At 39.3% G+C, this 17,908-nt stretch overlaps 1 protein-coding gene across 1 annotated transcript in view; it reads left to right on the top strand.

The window, feature by feature from the left end:
* rasgrf1 (Ras protein specific guanine nucleotide releasing factor 1) overlaps positions 1–17,908 on the top strand; it is a 44,783-nt gene that overhangs the window by 8,950 nt on the left and 17,925 nt on the right. Inside the window, exons 2-9 of the mRNA XM_088921837.1 lie at positions 7,472–7,578; positions 12,322–12,469; positions 14,209–14,301; positions 14,920–15,173; positions 15,449–15,528; positions 16,249–16,442; positions 16,920–17,029; positions 17,530–17,648. Of these exons, the coding sequence (XP_088777963.1) occupies positions 7,472–7,578; positions 12,322–12,469; positions 14,209–14,301; positions 14,920–15,173; positions 15,449–15,528; positions 16,249–16,442; positions 16,920–17,029; positions 17,530–17,648 (1,105 nt within the window). The remainder of the gene's footprint in view (positions 1–7,471; positions 7,579–12,321; positions 12,470–14,208; positions 14,302–14,919; positions 15,174–15,448; positions 15,529–16,248; positions 16,443–16,919; positions 17,030–17,529; positions 17,649–17,908) is intronic.

Below are 17,908 nucleotides of genomic sequence, written 5' to 3'. Positions count from 1 at the left end.
ACAGGAACCAATGGAAAGCCCGGAACAGAGTGAGCGTCTGGCTTTAAAGGTGGGCTGGATAGGAGGCTGGAACAGGGGGCAGGTGCACAAAATCAAGTCAGAAGTGAAAGAGCCAGAGTGCCCTTAAGGGGGGAGGGACTACAATCATGACAGATTTAACAGCACTAGAACAATACTGTTTCAAGATGCAGCTGTGCTGATAGTCGTCCTAGTACTGTATATTGAGGTCTTCCAAGGAGAAAGCTAGACAGAAGTGGATGATGCTCGAGCAAGGATCTAAATAAAGATTAACAAGCAAGGGGCCTGAAAATTGAGTAATAGGGACAACACACTTACAGGCCTTTGTAACATTGGGTGTGCTGAACTGAAGAGTAAGGTAACTGCTTTCACTGAGCAGTGTTAATACGTAGTAGACGAATCATGGTTTCTTACCAGGTTAGTTAGACCAAACAGCAATTTTCCTAAAACAGTAATTTTGATCTGATAAATCATTTCACATTTTAAAGACTGTAATGAAATAAAAATGAAAATGGTATGTTTTACACTGCTATACACATATCATGCACTTAAGAATTTGGATTTCTTGTGTACTTTATTTAATGTACAGTATTAATGTGTGTCAGAATAGGATTTAAGCTCCTGTTCCCTCAGCACTATTTTTTAATGGATATGTCATCACAAAAATACGTTTTGTTTAAATCTATGTTTGAGCCAAATATGGGACATTGTGATCAGTGTTAAAGCAGCGCTATGAAAATGAAGGAGAAGAAACATGTCTGTTATGTGTATTACTTGAGGTGATCCTTCTTTGAAGTTAAAAGAGTGTTTTCTGGTGAACTCTCATTAGATTTGAGCAAATCCAAAAGGGAAATTGAAAATAGGTTCATGTGAGCCTTCGTGCTCTGAAGCCATTGCTCAGGTGTATGTTTTGTTTTATTTGGGGCTAGCAATGGGCATATTTAAATGCTATGATATCTCCTCATCAATGAGCCACCAGCAATGAAACCAACAAGATGGGTTGAAAGGTCATTTAAAACAGTCCTTATGCTTTTAAATTTGCACATGGATAATGCTGAAAATAGTCTTTGAAATATAAATAGGGCATGCAGAGTCTAAGTCAATATGAAACATCCTTGAGAAGCTTTCAAAAAGCACAAGGACTCAATATAAAGGCATTGTTGTATTGCTGTGTGATTGTATCATGTGCACAGACAGATTGGAATGGAGTCACTTACAGTATTTCAGTGAAAGAATATAAGGTGCAAATAGATCATGTTATCATCTTCAAACACTGTGCGTGCTCACTGTGGAATGCTTCCCATACAGAGGATATTCATTCTTATGTGACCCAGAAAATAGACAGACTTTTCCTTACCAGGTTAGCTAGATTGAACAGCTGATGTGGAGCTCAACCAGTAAAGAAATAGTAATAAACTTTTATTAATCCAAAGTCTGATGGGATATGGGAATGTTATTGACTGTCGTTTCTGAAAAGATTTAAACCCAAAGCAATCGATGATAATGACAGGTTTGTGCTGTAGAGGTACATTAATATCAATAATATTTCTTTATCGGAACAGGGTCCCATCATGTTAATTCATACTTCACTCCAGCTGGCCTTTCAGAACAAGAATATTTCTGCAGTATCTACAATCAAATTGTAGTGAAATTTACTTGCCTCTACATAAAAAAACAGGAAAATGGATCCTGGAAAGCATTAACCAAATTATGTTTAGAACACAATTTAGAAAAAATCCTGCTTAACCTACTGTTATCTTTCTGCAAAAGAAATAGGAAACCTAGGTACCATACGAATATGATTTATTAGGTGTAAATTTAATCTTCATTTCTAGACGCATGATGAATATTAGCTTGAAGGCGAAGATAAAGAGATACATAGTACATGCATCATCATCATCATTAGTTGTTGTCAGTCCATTCCTGGATGAAGGAATTCTCAGCCTGTTTTCATGTGCTATCATCTAGTTTATAAACTTTGATTTCACTTCTTTAAGGGAATCCTGGTGTTGGTTGTTTCTTATCTTTTGATCCTCTCCAGTGTTTCTTTAGTCCATTGATAATTCATTCTTCTTGAAATCTCTCTTGTCCGTTCCAATTTTAATTTCTTTCCTCTTTTGGTAATTATATTTTGTTCCACACTTCTTTTAGTTATCTTTTACATCTGTAAAATGTTATGCATTCTGAATCTGTGTTCTACAGTATGTCTATTTTTAAGAAATTTTGTCGAATTAGACCCATATAACCATCCATATCATTATCCATCATCAACAATTTAGTTGTCCTGGTGACAGCAGTGGGGCTTTGTCAATCACAGGGCCATTTTTGCTCACTAGTCTACCAGAGAAAACCCACAGGAACATGCAAGCTCCTCACAGACAAAATCCACTTTTTAAGGCAAGATCCCATGTACCATGTACTGATCCATGTACATGAAAAATTATGACAATCCTGGGTGGTTCTTTAGTGGGCTGGGAGTGAGGAGGAAGGTGGGTGGCTGTAGTTAGTGCAGGTGTGAATCTGTGACTGCTTCAAAATTAGGCTCCATTTTGTGCGGTTTCTGTAGGCAGTGCAGATAATCTATCAGAGCAGCCACATTCAGTGAACTGGACTAGTAAGCTGCACATATAGGAAATTGCACTTGAAATGGTTAAAGCTGCACTGTGAGTAAGGAGCAGTCACTGTTTTACAGAATAGGTTTTATACAGAAGCTGAACTGATAGCTGGAGAAAACTTTGAGCGGACACCTGAGGAATCTCTAAATGATTTTATAATGGTACGAGATTATTTACATTTGTTACAGTATTCATCTTTCCAGATGAAAGTCTATGATGAAGCTCTGTGGGTATAGGCATACAACTGACTGATACCAAGGACTACCAGGGCACTAATGAGGTTACAGGGGGCAAAGATAATTTCCACCCAGCCCAAGAATGATGCTACAAAAGGCTGTGCTGGAGTGGAGCTGTGATTTCTTTTTTAACTCTGTGGCTTCAAATTTTATTTACACGTATGATATGCACAGGGATGTATTGTGCAATGCAATATAATATATGGACATATACAACATGAGTTGTAAACGAATTTGTATTTGCTTTTCATACACACTCACACGTCCTAAAGTGACAGCCACTCTAAGGAAGTAAATTTACACCAAAAAGACTTTACAGATGTCTTAAAGACACTGTGGAGAGGCAATAAAAAGGTAAACAAAATGCTAATAAATATAGTTAACAGAGTAGAATTTATATCAAGGGATGTTATATTAAAATTGGATAAGGCATTAGTAGGGCCTAATTAGAATATTAGGTACAATTTTGATCACATTATAAAAAAGATATTGCTGCTCTAGAATCCATCCAGAGAAAGGAAATTCAAGGGCCTTCAGTAAAAGTCCTACACTGACAAACTGAAGCAACTGAACCTACTTAGTCTGAACAAGAGATGATTATGAGAAGACCTGATACAAGTATTGTATCTTCAAAAAATTTCAAAGGTACTGACAAAGTCATCCCAGCAGACTTCTTTGGACTTTTTTGGAATGAAAAGTAAAACACTGACCAAGGGGCACAAGTGGAAACTACTGTATATGAAACTGCATTAAAAATTAAGAACAGGAGTCACTGCTTTATCCAGAGGGTTGCAGGTGTATGGAACAAGCTAAGCACTCATGTGGCTAAATGCGCAGAATGGCCCCTTCTTATCTCTAACCTCGTAAATTGTTAAGAAATATATAATCCCAAAATGTCATAAAAATGCTGTTTCCCATTTTCCTTTACTTTTTTCTCAGTTAGCTGTGTTTTAAATTCAATGTTAATGAAGTGTCGATCCTAACTTATAGATTGTGTGTGATAGACAGATATGCTTCATTATTCACAGATGTCTTGAATAAGTCTACTTTACTGTGCTGACATTTCTTCTGAAACACTGGAAGATTTTTAGATATAGCTTGTATTTTCAGCACAGTAGGTATCAAAGTAGGATTATATTTTTTCTTTTCACCTAAAAGATTGCCTACCTGCTACAAAATGTTTAAACTAGAATTGAAAGAAACATACTAATAAGTAATAATAATTAATTGGAGAAAGGCAATTGTAGAACATAAAGAATTAAGACTTGCTCAAAATGGAGCAAAGCATGATCTGCCAAGAAATAAGTTGCTAGGTAACAGGTAGCATATAGTTATGTAATGTATTTCCAGCTTATGGATCTAATCACTTTCTCTCACGGGAGATGAGCAGGGAGACTGGAAGGAGATATTTTTTTTCGTGGCTGATGCTGTTTTATTTTTCGATTGTTTAACCTCAATGCTTTTGGTATGAATAGAAAAGAGCTGTGGAGGTGGACATGCAGGAATGCAGAAGCACACTGTGCACAGTGCTGTCCTGGGTTTGAGCAAGAGGTACAGAGCTGTGTGCAGGTTTAGAATGAAAGACTCATGACGTTCTTAAGTGGCTGTTCCTTTATCCGTAAATAAACAGTACCTTTTATATAGCTCTCATAAGCTGTGGGTGAGGTTTTGCAAAATAGATTTGGTGGTTTCTGGATGCTGGTGTTCGATCTGTGTTTCTCAACCAAAAGCTTCCCCAGGTTGTGGCGTACAGTTGGCAGAGTGCCCCTAGAGTAGGGTTGGGATTGGATGGCCAATTTTCCAGCTAACAGAGGCTCCTGAGACTTTACCAGGCTTGTAGAGACATCAGAGGCAGACACACCTCTTTTTCAATTAGCAGCAGCGTTCCTGTCAGGTTCCATGGAACGTGTAGTGTGTCATGTCAAATAATGACTGCTGGTGATTGGAGGCCAGATTGGAGGATTTGGGGATTATAAAGTGGAGTTTCCTTAGTACATACTGTAGAGTTATGTCAGTAAACTAACTTTTAGACATTCAAAATATGGTGACCTTGAGTCAAAGCAGTGCATGGGTGGAAGACTGATTTTCTTTGCATATATTGTTCTTTTGATAAGTATCAGTGTAGGAATCATGATAAAAGTCAACCCTCCTGACAGGATTGTGGTTAAGGAACAGCTGGAACAGCTCCCAGTCTGGTGCCACATTAACAAAAATGCTCTTCACTTCCATGTACTTCAGTTAACTGCATGGCGTTTTCCTTTGAGTGTCTTCAGCACACTCGGCAGAGGCATCGCTGAGAGCAATTCAGATCTCTAGTGCCTGTCGAAAACCCCCTGTTCCTGCTGGAAATCTCTGTAACATCCAATCTGAAGAAGAAACTGGGGAACAGGGCAGGTTTCAGCCATGTGAAAAGACAACTTAGGATGGAACTCATTCAGTTCAGGAAAACAAAACAGGTGCCCTTGCAAATTAAAACTGTAGGTAAGAGAGATGCATTGTATTAGAGCCACAACAGCTCATCAGGCCAGAGCTTCTCCTGGTTTCCAAGGTGTTAAGTGATCACAGAACATAAGACTTCCCCAGCTGGATGGCAGGCCTGTCCATCACAGACCCAGCTCCACGCAAACAGATCTCCACAGCTGGCTGAACCACAGCTGTCAGGGTACAGTACCCTGCTGGAGGGTGCAACAACAGCATCTGCCACAGGGACCTGAACCCACAACCCAACAGTTATTGGCCCGGAGACTTGCCCACTATGCTGCAGTCTACAGTATGTCCACAGAATAAAACTGTACAGAACAGCATCATTTTATATAGGATTCACACAATTGGATGATTATGAATGATTGGGAAGGACGTTTAAGTGTAGATAGATGAACAATAGTATACACTATACAATATATTATAATTTATGTATTTTATATAATGATTTGAGATTATTGATTTTAACAATTCTAAATAAAATAAACTTTATTATTATGTACTGTATTAGTGTGTTTTTTATTTCAAAGTTAAAATCATTTCTTTGATTTCCTGCTAAGGCTTATAATCAAAAGACATTTTACCAAAGGCTAATTCTTTATTTTCCATCATGGCACTCAATACCAACACCGGCCTCTGCCTTCTTTAGTTTTGCATGTGTATTTGATTTCTCTTTCATTCATACTCTGAGCAGAATGATGATTGCAAAGGAACACTGTACATATCCAGCATTGTTCATGTTCAGATTTTTGTTGTGGGTTATTATAGCAGTTATTGGCTTTCTTACTATTGTATACGATTGGATATTAAATTCTAGAGCTGAAGTGTATTATGTACAATTAATTTTTTACTAAATTTAAAGACATTTGTGTCACGAATGTCGGAAGGGACGAACTGTGGAATGGCAGGAGAGCGGAAAAAGACCGTTTGCGAAGCGGCGGAACGGGGAGTTAGCCCGGGCTCAGCAGTGCAGAGAGTTCTGGAGTGCTGTATAAAAACCTATGCCCTCAGGCCACGGATGGAGCGGCGCCCTGGTGCTAGGCGGGTCTCAGGAGATCCGAACGTCAACGCTGAGTGAAGGTGAATGAGAGACCCGGAAATATGTAGCCCCAGAGAGAGAGAGAGACCGGAAGGACAGCAACGCACAGGAAACTAGGGACAGGACAGAGTAGGAGCGCCCTCTGGCTGCAGAGGGCATGACAATTTGTACCTTTTAAAGTCACATTCCTCTACAATGTAACACAGGACAAGTCATTGTTCTTTCTGTTCAGGAAGAAACACACAACTAAGTTTTGTCTTAATCTACAAAGCAGCTTCTTTTCTTGATATGGTGGTTTGACATTGATGTGTGTCATTTGCATGACTGTGTTAAGCTAATGACAAAGAAAAAGTCACTTTGATGTAAAAACATATCACAAGATAAACAGTTCAAATAAAACTAAGAGTTAAACTAAACTAAACCTTAACAACTGAAGTAAAACGATGGGTTACTTTACGTTTTAATCAATGCAGACAGTCACAGAGGGTCTACTGGATTGATGCAGTGACTTTCACAACTGGGAAGCTTCCTTAAAGAGAACTTTATCATTCTACTGCCTGGTTTGAGGTTGAATAAGAAGGCCCAAAGCAGCAGATATTAGACTAAGTGATGAGCTGTACTGAAGATATATGTGCAATAAGCTCTTAAGGTGATCAGGAGTTGGACTATTAATTGGAGAACCTTAAAGTCCACTCAATAGTTTGCATGAGGCCAGTTTACACAATGCAGGAGTAAGAGTTTATGCCAAGGCAGAGTCATTATAGTGAGCATGTGAGCCACAAAATTCCAGCCATTCTGAAGCTTATTGAGAAGTCTACCTTAGTAGATACCTTTTCTAGTATTGCAGTAGTTTAATTGGGATGAAAAAAGGAAATGTAATGTTGCCATATTAAGGACATTGCAGTAGCACACAACATTATGCAATATTCTTCAAATAATACAGTGACTCGTTTCATTTACCTTACTTTATGGAAACAGCCGGGTGTGCACAAGCCAGGAGTTGGCTGTAGGTCAGTCACTGACCACTCTGCCTGAAGAGCACAAACCCTGAATCACTTATCCTCTTTGTTCCTTTATTGCAGTACTACTTCACTGTTAACTTCAACCACGACAACCAGAAGGCACTGGAGCTGCGCACGGAGGATGTGAAAGACTGTGATGAATGGGTGGCAGCAATAACACACGCAAGGTACAGAGAGTGCTTTCACCCACCTCTTCTCACTTCTCTTCTGCCTCCCCCTCCTCTCCATGAAGCTTTGCTTCTCTCCTCTCTTCACTCTGTCCGGCTCCTCCCTCTCTTTCAGTGCGGCACGGAATGAGAAATCTGGCACAGGGAGCTTGAGTGGTTCCAGATGACACAAAAAGAAAAGCCAGGTCACCAAACAGGGAACAGAGCCTGAGCTAAATAAGTGCAGAGGGTTGCATTCTCCTTTGCAATTTGAGATCTTTTCAATTCAGAAACCAGCATTATAACTCTACAAATGTTTTTGCTTTCACCTTTTCCTCCTGTAGAGTAAGATGCCATTGTTAAAGGGCATGGTGGATGGTTGTTCTGCTGTTCACCTGGGTTTATTTTGAGTGATAATATTTGTAATAATAATAGTTAAGAAAGCTGCTCAGATACAGCCAGCCCATGATTAAACAACCCATCAGTGAACCAAATCAATAATCTTCATACTATCACTGCCTGAATCACATGTTAATACAGGATTTGGCAAAACCACTAGTACTGAGTGCTTAGTTCAGCTCTCTATGAGATACAAATCTGAATTTAATCAGGCTGGCTAGTGAGTAAGATAAGGCAACTCATTAGATGTGAACATGACAAGGAGTTTCTGCATAGGCTGAAGAAGAGATGCAAAAGAGTGAACAGAAAATGGAAATGTAGTGATTATTACTTGTATTTCAGCATTGCTGGGTGTTGCAGATGGTTAGGCAACAGAAAAACTGAAATCATTTTTTCTTTGCTTTTCATCTTCTTCCTCTGTACTCTTTGTTATTTTGCTTTTTTTAAAATTCTTTAGAGCAACTTTTAATTACCTGGGGGCAGGATTAAATAATTAAATAATTAAATAATTAAATAATTAAATAATCTGGACACTCCACTCAAAGCGCTTTACAGGTAATGGGGATTCCCCTCCACCACCACCAGTGTGCAGCCCCACCTGGATGATGGGCCGGGAGCCATAGAGACGTTCTTGGAGGGGGTGGCACGTCCCCAAAGAGTGATTTTAAACAAATCACTCTCTGGGGATAATCGCACAGCGCAATCGTTAAACCAATCATTGCAGAGAGGCAGGCAAAACTGTTGGCCAACCGCGAGCTACTAACATACCTTTCAAGTGGTCATTTATTACAGCTATTGGATGCTCAGACAGGAAAGAATTTTCTGCATCTTACAACAGTAACCAGAAGTATCTTTTCAGCAGAAAACCCATATTCACATCATTCACATGAAGTTCACATAGTGCCCCTGCTGTGTCCAGCATAGATGGATACAAGGAAGACAGATAATAGTGGCCCATGAGATTGCTCATTGTCATCACCTTTTGTCTGCATCATCGATATATCAAATAAAGTTATTTTAGTAAATAAGTGACTTAAGTGACTAAATTAACTGTTTGTGACTTTTAATAGAAAATCAATGCAATGTCTTTATGTCTTGCTCAAGGGTATGGGGGTACAGTATGTAACACTACTGAGTGTTAAGAATGTCTCTCTTCACCAAAGGACACCGTGACAGTTTCTGGAGTATAGGACAAGCTGCCCAGCCACGTTGTCAAAGCTGATTTCGAGGCTTTTCTTGAGAAAGGGCTGAATGAGGTTCTTGGAGCAATCAGCCACTAACTACCCAAAAGAGTAAATTGTCCTCCTCTAATTTGTAACTTTTCTTATCATCCCTATCATTCTGATTAGGTTTGTATTGTAACATTAACTGTACATTTCTAGTATATTACTGTCTTCTGTGTACCCCTTTTGCCTGTGTGTTGTAAGCACATGCTACATTTGGTTCATTTTGCTTTATAGAAGTAATCAATTATATATTCCCTTTTAGTATTCATGGTACTAGCAGTAACTGCTATACCATTACAAAACATTCATTGAACATCAAGTGCAACATTATAGTAATTAGATAGCTGGTTGCAATACTTAAATTACAAATGTTTAATGCTGAAAGATAAGTTCTATTACTTTCTGTATTTAATGAGTTACAGTTTGCTAGTAGCAGCATTAACAGAGCATATGCATTTACTATATAAATTTGTAGAAAGAGACTCATTCAATGTTAGCTTTACCTTGAGAATAGTGTCCACACACAATGGAGGCAATATACAATGTATTCACTGAGGGTGTTTGAAACAGAGACATGGCTTCAGACCTCCCTCTTCTTCTTAATAATATACATACAGTGCTGTGTAAATAATTCACCCCTTTCCAATGATGACCTACTTCCTTGGAATTACAAATGATGTGTACAAAACTTGAATGCTCAATCAGAACACTCTTATTGGTAAAGGAAGTTAAAAAACTGCAAAAATATCAAAAGCAAAACATGTAAGGTACTGTCTGTCATTTATGTATCTTTATTTCTGATCAGTCATTGTATATACTGTATAGTACTTTTACATTCAGTCTATGTACTTCCCTCTTGTTTCATGTTCGTGGTGTCTTCCACTTCCTGAGTTTTTCTTCCCTGTTCAACAGTTCGTAGAGTAGTTCAGAATGAGGGCTATGCTGTGAAAAAGTGTCTCAGAGATGGCTCTTTAGAAAGACGGATGGATGTAAGACACTAATTAGATGGATTTGCACCTTCATCAATATCACTTCACAGGGAAATGCTAATAGGCTCACACCTCAAACGCTGTGCCAGCTGCTGCTGCCAGAGCTAGTGCTGCAACCCTGCACAGAGCATGCTCTCCAAAGTCACATTGAAGCCCCAGTAAAGTTTTGGCCACCCTTTGAAGTCGGTAACTGGGCTTTGCCTGTTGCTAGATATGTTTTGCCTGCCACGATTTGGCCCTTTAAGTTCAGCCACCTGAATTTCTAAAACACATACTTCTTGTTTATTAACTTATATTAAGGCTTCTCTCCAGATAAAAAGATGAAATAGGAGCTGCAATGGATCAGTGCTATAACTGGCAGTGTCTTGGTGTGGACAAACTTTGGACTTCAATGCCTGAGACTCACTAGCCATTAATCATCCAGGAGTGTGAACTGTTGTGTCTGGTGTAGAAAAAAAATATATACTTAATTTGAAAGTCATGGTACTTTCCCAGTCTGATGTGGATATGATAACATTGTTATGATAACATTGTTTAAATAACATTAGCAAGGACTTTGTGCTCATGATGGATTGTCCTTCACTATGTAAGTCTAACAACAGTTCGTGCCAAGCTGTGAAGGACAGAAGCAGTATTTTCCATTATCCTTGAAAATACTCTCACACACCGTATAATAAGTATCATTGACAAGATTGCTTGTTAAAAGCAGAGATTGCCTCTAAACAATTCACACATGCAGAAAAGGCAGAATATCTGTTGTCACTCATTACCAACAATTAACCTTGTTAAGGATGGAGACTTGTTGTAAACTGAAAACTAAAAGAAAATGGGTAAAACTATGGAAATTCGTTTTTAATTTATTTAAAAAAATACCTATTCTGTGAGGTTTGATATAGAAATTCAATATACTGTACGTGCAGCTGTGGTATAACATTGAAACTGCATGTTTCTGATCTTGCTCTGTATAAACCTTTTGGAGTGAAAATAAAGAAAAAAACTCTTCCTTTAAAGTTATTGCTGTCTGCAATGCCCCACCATTTCATAGACATTTATTTCCTTTACATCCATCTGGATTTTTGGATCAATATGTTTCTACCAGCCCACTAAGTGAGACGGGTCTACTTCCCTCCTTTTATCTAATATACATGTTATCTACAGTATGAGACACTCTGGTGCTAATGTAAGCAGCAATGAGAACTATACCTGATGCCTGGGCACTCAGATCCTGCACTGCACTTACCTATATTCTGCTAGGCCAACACCACAATATCAGTACACAAGGCCTCAATTTAATGTCTTGTCCAAAGGACATCACTTCTACCTGCTCTGTGTCCTATATTATAGTGAGGGTTTAGCCTAGAATTTCTAGATCAGAGGGAGTAGTGCTTCCACCACTTACACAGCAACATGGCACTCTGTGAAGATGTCCCATCCCTGTACTGAGCAGACCCAGCCCTGCTTATCTTCTGAGGTCTGCAGAGATTAGGCTCCAAGGTAGCAGCACTATTGTAACCATGGAACCCTTTTTTTCTGAAAATGATCAGTAGACATCATGCTCTTTGGGCAGCTCAGCAGCCCCTGAATGGTTTTGACACTGAAAGAAGAAGAAATGGACCCTGCATTTCTGTGTGTGGGGTTGGAGATAGGGTATCCTGCTCTTGACTGGGCTACCAATGACATTGGCATAAAGACACAGTCCATGTTCAACTTGTGGGCAGCAGTACCGCTGATTGGTGACTTCTCCTTCATGGAGCTGGGGTAACAAGAATAACCTAATCTTTTGTACACTGGAATCAGAAAATAATACTTTGCTTGAGTGCTGAAATGTTTAGCTGGATTTATGGTGGTAACTGTAAGAGATGAGCTGCTGTATTTACATCAGCAAGAAGAGTAGTGTTAAATAGTAAACTATTTATGTTTGAGTATTTGTGTCTTTTTTTTTAATAACCCCTCAGTGCACTTTACTTTTGCAGTTAATGACAAGTGTCTTCTCTCTTCTAAAACATCTTCCTCAGCCTGACGCAGACATTAGTATGTGCAGTAGTAAGAATGCTCCACAACAGCAGTCCAGGAGTTTCACAGCTGCTCACAGCCTGAGGGAAGAGGAAAGGAGAGCTGCATGTCCTCTAATGGTCACTCTGTTCATACAGTTACAGAAACCTCGCCACAGAGCATGAGACCCTCATGCAGAAGTATCTCCATTTACTCCAGATTGTGGAGACTGAGAAAACAGTTGCTAAGCAACTTCGACAACAGATTGAGGATGGGGAAATAGAGATTGAACGCCTAAAATCTGAGGTAATTTTAAAAAAAAAAACTTCAATTCATTCTACTTTTGATATCCCAGTTTAAATGGAAATCTCACAGCCTTGTGATGAGGAACCCCTTGTCCAATAGTAAGCCTATGGATATAAGGTACAACTCATCAGTGAGGTCCTTTACATGTTTCATGCCATGAAGTATTAAGTGCTGTGTTAAACCACCAATATTATTATTTAAAAACTAGAATGTAGTGGAAGAAATGATCCTTTTTTATGCATTATAGATGTTTTAGAGCATTACCTCAGTAGTTTGTGATAAAAAAGAAAAATGACCCCAAAACAAGGTATTGTGTGTTTGTATGTATTCCACCATTACCTATTTTTTATGACTGGCCATTAAGTACTGGGTTTCAGAACTCCACTGAATCTGTACTTATAAAAAACTCCCCCCAAGCAACTTAATTTTCCCTGGAGTATTCTTTGTAAAACAGATCAAATAGTCATATCACTTTAATGTGCAAATGTTGCACTTGAAATAAAACACTTTTCCAGTGCTGAATATGTATTAACATATGAACACTTTTGTACCTGCTGCAGCTATCTTTGAAAAATGGAAATAAACCCTTTTAGTCCATATGAGGTAAATAGGGATAATTACAGTAAGTTTGTGCCAGCTGTGCGGTATAAATTGCTTTAGTTCATTTCCCATCTCTTAATGCAACCCAGATAAATATTCGCAATGCCTAACATGCATTGCATAGCCAATGTGCAAATGGTATTAATGATAGCAAAAAAACATAATGTAGCTTCCAAGACCATTTCTTTTTTATTTTCCACAAATGAGGAGATTTCTAGAGGCATGGTGCAAAATCTTGTAACAGAAGCATCTATTTATAAGACATCCAAATCAAATTAGATCAAGTATTTAAACTCCTCATAGGCATGAGCAAATTCACTGCTACGGCCACCTTCAGAATCAGCTGTAAAATGAGTACATTCTGGGATACGGCATTTAAAACAGTTCAGGAAGAACCTCTTTACATAACTGTGGAAGTACAGGATACAGTACCAAGTCACAATATGGAAGATAACACCTTGACTTCTTTAAAGAAACAACTTGATCCCCAGATCATTCAAGTGACAGCAAAATCAAATCAAATGAGCTAGTTCGGTCAAATGGCCCATCTGATGGCTACATTTGTATGAATATGTTACTTACAGCTGCATGAATAGGATCAAATCATTCCACCACCTTGCTACTGTATCTGTCCTTACCCAAACTCCTGGCAATAACATCAAGTGCCACGTTGTGATGTTCTAGATCCTAATCGAGTCCAGGCCACTTTTTTTATTCTCTTCATGCAGCCAGATATATTAAGATTATATGACACGTACGTAAACTAAACACTTAATTTAGCTCTGGGACCAAAGCACCTTAACACCAATATAGACATAAATTCCATAATAACAGAAAATTTTACATCGGTTCTCCCTGCACCTTCCCCAAGGTAAAAGAAACCCACACTCGGGAGGTTTTAGTGTGGAACTGTTCCCTTGTAAGGGGATGAAAACTAAGAACAGTGAGGGGACTAAAAGGAGGAAATAGTTGCTTTCTTTTCAGAATTCAAATCGAAAAGAAAAGAAAATCCTTTTGAAACCTAAAATGACAAATGATCATGTTATAGAGGACTGTTTTGTTTTCTGATTTTTTGAGTCACACCCACAGCACAAGACTCTGTTCTTCAAAGCCCTTCTCTCACTCAAGGTCTCTCTCAGATTGCAGGTTTGCTTAAAGACAATGAAAGGATTCAGTCCAATCCAACAGCTGCCCCAAGTGATGATGACTCTGATATCAAGAAAATCAAAAAGGTGAGCTTGCTGAGGGCTCATTTAAGAGCACAGTAAAAACTAAGCGTGTATTCTATAAAGGGTTAATGTTAAGGGATGGTGGAGAAAATGCACTGCATTTAATTTTATTCCCATTGAACTTAAAATGAATCTCATCCAAAAAAGTTGAGATTGTAATCATCATTTATGTATTATGCTTTCTATTTTGTTCACACAAAGCATGACACAACCTGAATTATAACAATCATTATAGAAGTGAGAAGTGAGACTGTATTTAAAGTCTCTTTGGAATAAAAAAAAATATCCCAACATGTCCTTGTAGGATTTTTTTGCTCTTCTTTTTAATTGTTTTGTTACTGTTATTCTTGTCCGTTAATGCTAAATTACTGGTGTAGTGGTGCAGTAAATATACTGGAGTCCTGTTTTTTGGTCAAAGTCCCTCAAACTAATTACAGACTGCTATGGAAAGAGGCCCTATACAGAAAGAAAAGCTCTCCCTTGTGTAATGTATACATAATTATGGATACGTGTGCATACTGTATATACTGTACAAGGGAAGAGAGATTGACATGCAGCACATTGTGTGTAACAAGGGTTCTGTCCCATGTGACTGGCATGCGACTGCCTTCTGATTGTCAGGTGCAGAGTTTCCTGAGGGGCTGGATGTGCCGCAGAAAGTGGAAGACCATTATCCAGGACTACATCCGCTCGCCCCACGCGGAGAGCATGCGCAAGAGGAACCAGGTAGTCTTCAGCATGCTGGAGGCCGAGGCCGAGTACGTCCAGCAGCTGCACATCCTGGTCAACAACTTCCTGCGGCCCCTGCGCATGGCCGCCAGCTCCAAGAAGCCACCTATTACCCACGATGACGTCAGCAGCATCTTCCTGAACAGGTGCCATCACACTTTCCCTTCCTCGGTCCCAGCACTGCTCGGCTCCTCACAAGCAGCCGGCTGCGAGCTGACATGAGACACAGTGCGGGACGCACTACAGTTCCATTCATTTCAAACGGGAGAAAACAAAAGTCGTCTGTATGTTTTTTGCAGCTGCTTTTAGATACTGGTGCTCTTCTTCAAGTTGCAAGTGGATTGGTATTTTTAATGAGGTCGTTATGTCATCTGAGTGAAGGTCGAGTCTTTACTGTTTGTTTCTTTTTACTCCTCCACAGTGAAACCATCATGTTTTTACACCAGATATTCTACCAGGGGCTGAAGGCGAGGATAGCAAGCTGGCCAACATTAGTGCTAGGTAAGAAACAAGAGGGCCTACCTCTCTCTCCTTTCTCTCTGGCCTTCCTTACTCCTCTCTGGCTAAGCAGTAACTCTTTCTGAGATAGTATAGCTCCTGCAGATCACATTTTCAGAGACCTTCTCCATGGATTCAGAACTCAAAAGCAAAATTCGGGTCCTAATGCTGCTGGATGGCCTCTCAGTCTTCCTGTCCCACACCTGTTGTAAGGCAGATCTCCAGTTCTGACATCTCAGCAGTCATTAAGCTTCCTTATATCTCTTTGTCCTTAAACTGTGATAATGATGATGCTTTTATTAGAAGAATGCTTGACTTTAGTAAGCAGATTAGATACATACTACAAATGTTATTTGTGCAGAAATAATTTCTGGAACTTATATATACTGTACAGTATACAGTATATACAATATTCCTCTCTATATAGATATCAACCTCTCAAATAATGTGTCAGGAGATTATGTTGTGGGACATGTCATCAAGTTGCTCCTAATGAAACTATGTTTACTGAAGTTCATTAGAATATTGCTTTGCCCTAATACTGTTAATGCATGGTGGACAATTACATGTGACTTGAAAATAGGCAGAAGAAGTTCATTTTGAGTCAAAGCAAGGTGAACTTTGCCGTGAAAGTCTTGTTTTAAGCAGAATCTTAGCTCTGAATGAGTGGCGTTGGAATCACAGCATGGAAACAGTCTTGTCTGCGTGTCTCTTACTTTCCAGCTGACCTCTTCGACATCCTGCTGCCCATGCTGAACATCTACCAGGAGTTTGTGAGGAACCACCAGTACAGCCTCCAGATCCTGGCGCATTGCAAGCAGAACCGGGACTTTGACAAGCTGCTGAAGCAGTACGAGGCCAAGCCAGACTGCGAGGAGCGCACACTGGAGACCTTCCTCACCTACCCCATGTTCCAGGTACAATCCCAGTTCTGCAGACACCTGTAACATCCCCTGGGATTTTCTCATGGGAAAACATACGAGATGACCGAGTCACATTTTTTTAAGTGCTATTTTTGTTGTAGTTATAAAGACATTTTACCTAGAAATCTGCACATCTGAATTTCAAATGCCGTACTGTGTCTCACGAGAGTAGTTTTTTAATAAACACAGTGTATACCCTGTTGTCTGTCAGTTCTAATGACTTGTACAAGTGGCACTTGCTAGAGCATACTGTTGCACAATGTCCTTTTCAGCTAAGGTCTGGATCTTTCAAAACTCAGTTAGGTGTAGTTTACACAATACTAGCATGCCCAGCTAATCCACTGCAGCTGTTCTGATTTGAGGCACTGAAGAGATTGTAGATATGCCCATGGTGTCCCACAGTGCCACATGAGTCCCGTCATGTTGTTAGCTTTTGTCCCAGCTTTGACTTACTGGTTGCTGTTTGCTCAGATTCCCCGCTACATCCTGACCCTGCATGAGCTGCTGGCTCACACCCCACACGAGCATGTGGAGCGCAACAGCCTGGAGTACGCCAAGTCAAAGCTGGAGGAGCTGTCCAGGTGCGTGATCTGTCTGGAGCTCTCCTTGAACAACCTGTTCCTGGCACTTCAGAAGACTCTCACGCACAAGATGCATGCTAACACAACTTGTCAATTCATGCATTTAAAAAAAAATTGCAATACTGAAGTATGCACAATATTTCTGCATTTTTTGATCAAACTATAAGAAAGAGAAATCTTTATGTTCACAGATTTGACAATGTTTATCGAGGATTCGGAGAAGCAGAAACAATACTATTATCTGATATATTAATTGTTAAATAGATTGTTTATGTTGAAAACTGAAACTTAACATGGTAAAAGCAACAGAATGTGATTTTATGCAAATCGGCTACATTAGAGTACAGTGAAGTGTTACAGTCCCATGACGTTATTGCTAAATCATACTTTTGACATCTACTGATGGGAAATGACCATACAGTACTTGTCTATCTGTCATACAAACGTGTACTGTTCTTTGAAGAAAGAGGGAAATTGAGTGGCTAGATGTTTTCTCCCAGAATCATGCACGACGAAGTGAGTGAGACAGAGAACATAAGGAAGAACCTGGCCATTGAGCGAATGATTGTGGAGGGATGTGAGATTCTGCTAGATACCAGCCAGACATTTGTTAGACAAGGTAAGTCTTACAGCCACATAGACATTTGCACATTAAGCTACTTCACAGAAGCAGTAAATCTGTGGTAAATCATGTCACATGCACAGTAAAACAGACATATACTGTATCTGTGTATATGGTAATCATGGATATAAAACATGGGAAAAAATAATCATAGGAATACTTGGAATAATGCAATATTACCATAGCTAACATTTCTAAATGATGTCTTCCTTGGTTTTAAGCAGTGATTATTCAAAAATAAGATGAGAGAAACAAAA

The sequence above is a fragment of the Atractosteus spatula genome, chromosome 7 (assembly GCF_055471065.1).
Source record: "Atractosteus spatula isolate fAtrSpa1 chromosome 7, fAtrSpa1.hap1, whole genome shotgun sequence".
NCBI classification, from domain to species: domain Eukaryota; kingdom Metazoa; phylum Chordata; class Actinopteri; order Semionotiformes; family Lepisosteidae; genus Atractosteus; species Atractosteus spatula.
This window is presented reverse-complemented; position numbering and strand designations above follow the sequence as displayed.